The 4,329-nt window shown below is 43.8% G+C and overlaps 1 protein-coding gene across 1 annotated transcript in view; it reads right to left on the reverse strand.

Annotated features, from left to right (window-relative positions):
• Positions 1 to 1,026: 1,026 nt before the first annotated feature.
• Positions 1,027 to 4,329, reverse strand: part of LOC112454347 (modular serine protease-like) — a 4,699-nt gene continuing 1,396 nt past the window's right edge. The window contains exons 2-9 of the mRNA XM_025015677.1: positions 4,163 to 4,329; positions 3,897 to 4,007; positions 3,480 to 3,697; positions 3,132 to 3,347; positions 2,702 to 2,866; positions 2,333 to 2,631; positions 1,799 to 1,955; positions 1,027 to 1,566 (exon numbers count right to left, since the gene is read on the reverse strand). The exon at positions 4,163 to 4,329 is cut by the window's right edge and continues 530 nt beyond it. Of these exons, the coding sequence (XP_024871445.1) occupies positions 1,379 to 1,566; positions 1,799 to 1,955; positions 2,333 to 2,631; positions 2,702 to 2,866; positions 3,132 to 3,347; positions 3,480 to 3,697; positions 3,897 to 4,007; positions 4,163 to 4,329 (1,521 nt within the window). The 3' untranslated portion in view covers positions 1,027 to 1,378. The remainder of the gene's footprint in view (positions 1,567 to 1,798; positions 1,956 to 2,332; positions 2,632 to 2,701; positions 2,867 to 3,131; positions 3,348 to 3,479; positions 3,698 to 3,896; positions 4,008 to 4,162) is intronic.

Genomic DNA, 4,329 nt, shown 5'->3' on the forward strand with positions numbered 1-4,329 from the left:
CCTGTTAATGTATGAATCTTGCAGGGAGTAAACGCAGGGTTCCCTCAGATACAAACACATGCATCCGCATGTGTATGCACCTGACACCGCTGAGTACACATATCCGCGCGGCGCGCATATTATGCGCTCTAAGGTACGGTAGTTCTAATTAAATAATTAATGGGTCGTCTATATCGCGAAACTCGGAAGATACATGCGCTTCCTTATTGGAACAATCGCACGTACTATATATACGCACTCCGCAGGATATTCTGAAATATTAAACTACTCGTTCATACACCCACACACACGTACGCGCTCGTGCATGCGAAATTATTATTTCCAACGACAATAAACGCGTAGTATTAATTATCTTCCGTGCGTTCGCTGCGCATAATCACTATAGGAACGTGATCGCGTTGAATTTGTGGGAAATATGAAGCTCAAATAGCTCCGGCTATACGACCGATGCGTCATCAAACTCCGGAACTCAATTTATCGAGGAGACAGTAAGCTCGCAAAACAAAGTCCATGTGTGTACCGATACCATCAAAGATAATCTCGATACCGCTGGGAAATTCCTGCGGGAGACACGGTGCATCGGAACAACAAATAAAAGAAATCCTCGACGACACCGTGCTTTACGTTACGGATGACGCGGCGCCGCTGTAAATAAAATGACGCGTTACTAATTTAGATTTCTGTCAGATAAAGCCGTCCAGCAGAGCGCTCGTCACGGGCGCTCGTCATTCAGTTGCGTTTCGATATGGCTCGAGCTGCACTTGATCGTGTCGAACATTAAAAATATGTCCAACAACGTGTGTGGAAATATCTGCATGAGAGCGCAATAAACGCTATGATTAGGGCAACAGGAGTATTACTCATATGAAACTACGGTCGGTTTCATATTGCGTCACTTGATGCACGAAGATGTCTATATCTATATAACCGTGGAGAATCGAAGTGGGGGTAATTATGCAGCGATGCAGAACCGATTAGGTATAATGACTTCCTTATTGATTTCTTCCTAGACATACGTCACAACTGTGCAGGTGTAATTAAAGAGTTTTATTATGATAAAAAGGTATCATACACAACGCAGATTTTTAAAACTTTTATAAAATCATATTCGACAGTGTCACTCAGAGATAATATTGTGTTTTTAATATAAAAATCAATTTTTTATCGCACAAATCTTTAAATCTCTATCCTTCCATTTTTGCGTTTTTGCCACTCGATGCTAAAATTGTGAAGGAGATTTACAATTGTCAATCCGTAATGTTTTGTTGCTGTTATCTTGTTTTGACGTCACATCGAACTGTCTGGCGTTATTGCAGGCTCGATGATGCCCGGCTATATATTTCGCGCGCCCGCACAGCTCACACGTCCCTCGGAACATTTACGAATTGACGTAGGCCTCGCGAACCCAATCACGGAAATGACCGATAGAGGTAAATCCAACGTACGAGTTGTAATCGCAGCTGCCTCTGTTCTCCGGGCTTACGCTCACGACGCCACGAAGATACCAAATGCCATCCTTCTCGAAGCACAAGCCGCCGCCGCTGTCCCCGTCGCAAACACTCGAGCCTGATAATTGTGCAATTACTTTCATTATGTACGATTACGAAATACAAAGGAGAAACGCACGTGCATTCACGTTTTCAGAATTGCATGTTTTTATCGCGATTGTAGTAAAGATACTCATAGTTACTTCATCTGTCATCAGTCAATTAGTATTATCAAACATTACGTAATTTCACGCATGTTCTCCTATGAGCGAGCAAATAAATCTCTCGTTCGTTCGCATACATAGACTCACCGTTCAAGTGGCCGGCGCAGAATTTGTCGGACGTGAGGTATCCTCGAAAATCTACAGGAACCGCGGACAAACACTGATCGTACGGCACGAACGGCATGTCAATTTCCTGTAAGCTCCTGGTGGGTTCGCCTTTGATGTCTTTACCCCAGCCGACCACCTGAAATCACGAAGTGAGCTCACGTGTCCGTTTTATTTTCTCTTTACATTCTATTCTCCCTTCCTCCTCGTGCCAACAAGCGAAACGAACCGCGACTTCACAAAAATTAGATAAACCCCCCCCTCCACTCGCGATCAGAGACAAAACTGTACGCATTGCACTCGCGCGGTAATTTAAATGGACACCCTGTAACAATGTCCCAACGTGCACGCGGGCCGAAGTTTAGTTTCAAAACTGTGCCGTTAATGCAGTTTGCAACTAGTAGTTCGCCAAATGTACTTTCGCTCGGACATTACAAAGCGCCCTCGTAATTAATTGAATTGCCGCTAAGACGGCCAATTAGTCGGTTCTCACAATTGATACTTGGCCCATGTTACCTTGCCGGCGTGTCCCACTTGCAGCTGCTCCCTCTCGTACGTGTTGTCCCAGTCTATGCAGACGGGCCTTACTAAGGTAGTCAGCTCGAAGGGCGTCTTCAACTTCAACAAAGCTATGTCGTTGGCGAAATTACCTCTCGCTCCCTGGTACCTGCCGCCCGCTTGAATGCTCTCCACCGACGATTGCTGCGCGTATTTCTCTCTGGCGTTCCAATCGCGATAATGTTTGCCGACGGCCACAGCGTATTTCGATGCGCGGTACAGTCTGTTGTAAGTCTCATCGTAGAAACAGTGGGCCGCTACGAAATATGCATTTACACGACGAGAGTAAATCCATGAATAAAATGATTCACCCGCGCGATAATTTACCTGATACGACGAGATTGTTGCTAATTAAAGTGCCGCCGCATATCTGCTGATACTCGCCCGCATGCTCCTTGGCGTAAATACCCACGTGCCATGGAAATACCCCTGCTTTGGCTTGAAATCCGTTTACGATTAAGGTGTTGCCGCGCGCGATGGCCGTTCCACATTCTAATTAAGCAGACGGTCGTTAATATTTTCGCTGTACGATGGCACGATAATTGCAGATGAGCCGCCGGATCATAAATCACTAGCTGGAAAAAAAGTCTCGAAACTGTAATCTTATACGGCAATTATTGAGGAAAAACGTCATGTGTGGTCTGCTAATGGACGGTAGCATGCATGGTTGACGTTCAATTCGTCGAGACTTTTTCGTTTCTTTTTTTTTTCTTATTTTTCGTTTCCTCGCGTCAGGAAGCACGTGAATGACAAGTACCTGGTAGACAGCGAAAAAGGCGACGATCCCATAAACCATCGTCGAGACACGTGATCTCCCTGTAAGCCGGATCGTTCGTTAAAGGTAATTTATAAGATGATTTACAGGCGAGTGTAGCCCGTGTACCAGGCATTATGCGCTCGCTACAGGACACCGTTTTCCCCTGGTAGCTGCAAGAAATGTCCACGCTGGTGCTGTTCAACGGCGGGCAGATTTCTAGAGATAATCAACGGAGAAGGTAAATAATAAATTTTCGATATCGTACGACGCGTCGTTAAATAAGAAAAATGTTGCCTCAAGCAGAGACTTCAACGTTCGAAGGTAAATACACTGTCAAAATAGACTTACTGAGACACGAAGGCGGCTGATACCAGTCGTTGTCGACACAAACGGAAATGGTGTTTCCGCTCAGTATGTAATTGCTCTTACAGGTAAAATTTAGGATACTGTTTTTGGGAACTAAGTCACCGGGACGTTTAATGCAAGGTTCTTCGCAGTCAGTCAATTCGTAGTTCCCCCCTTCCGGTTGTTCAGGCAGAACGCAGTCATTCCCCCGATTTCTGTTTCTAGAATTTTGTGAATATGCAAAATCATGCGTTTAAAGCTGAGATTTTTAAATAAAAAGAGAAATTAAGAAAGACAGAAAAAGAGCGAAGATAAATGTCATTATCAAAAGTCCGTGTCAAGTGATAATTGCCGTATTCATTCATATTATGTCAAGTAATGCATTCGAATAAAAAAAAGACATGATAGCATTTAACTTACCCAAGATTACTACAAGATTCTTCGTCACTGGCGTCTCGACAATCAATCTTATTATCGCATTTAACGCTTCGCGGCAGGCATTCATTACTTCCACAACGAAACTCATTGCCTCTATTTAAAAATAATTGAATTTTCTTGTGAGTATTTCTAAACTAACACGAAGACACAAATATGAATGTAAGATAAGTACGATCTCCGTCATACATTACACTACTAATAAAAAAATTCTATGTGTTTAATTGACAATGAGAGGTAGTCAAATGTACCTGCACTGTCGACTCTGTGGATATTCATTTCGATCGTCTGGACCATGGAGGGCCTCTCTATCGTAATCGGGACGAGGTCTTTGGGTGGATCTATCGTTATTTGGATAGTTCTCACCTTTGGATGAACTTTCGTAATCGGGACGAGGTCTTTGGGTGGATCTATCGTT

Source organism: Temnothorax curvispinosus, unplaced genomic scaffold, assembly GCF_003070985.1.
Source record: "Temnothorax curvispinosus isolate PA1 unplaced genomic scaffold, ASM307098v1 QBEX01005011.1, whole genome shotgun sequence".
Classification (NCBI taxonomy): Eukaryota; Metazoa; Arthropoda; class Insecta; order Hymenoptera; family Formicidae; genus Temnothorax; species Temnothorax curvispinosus.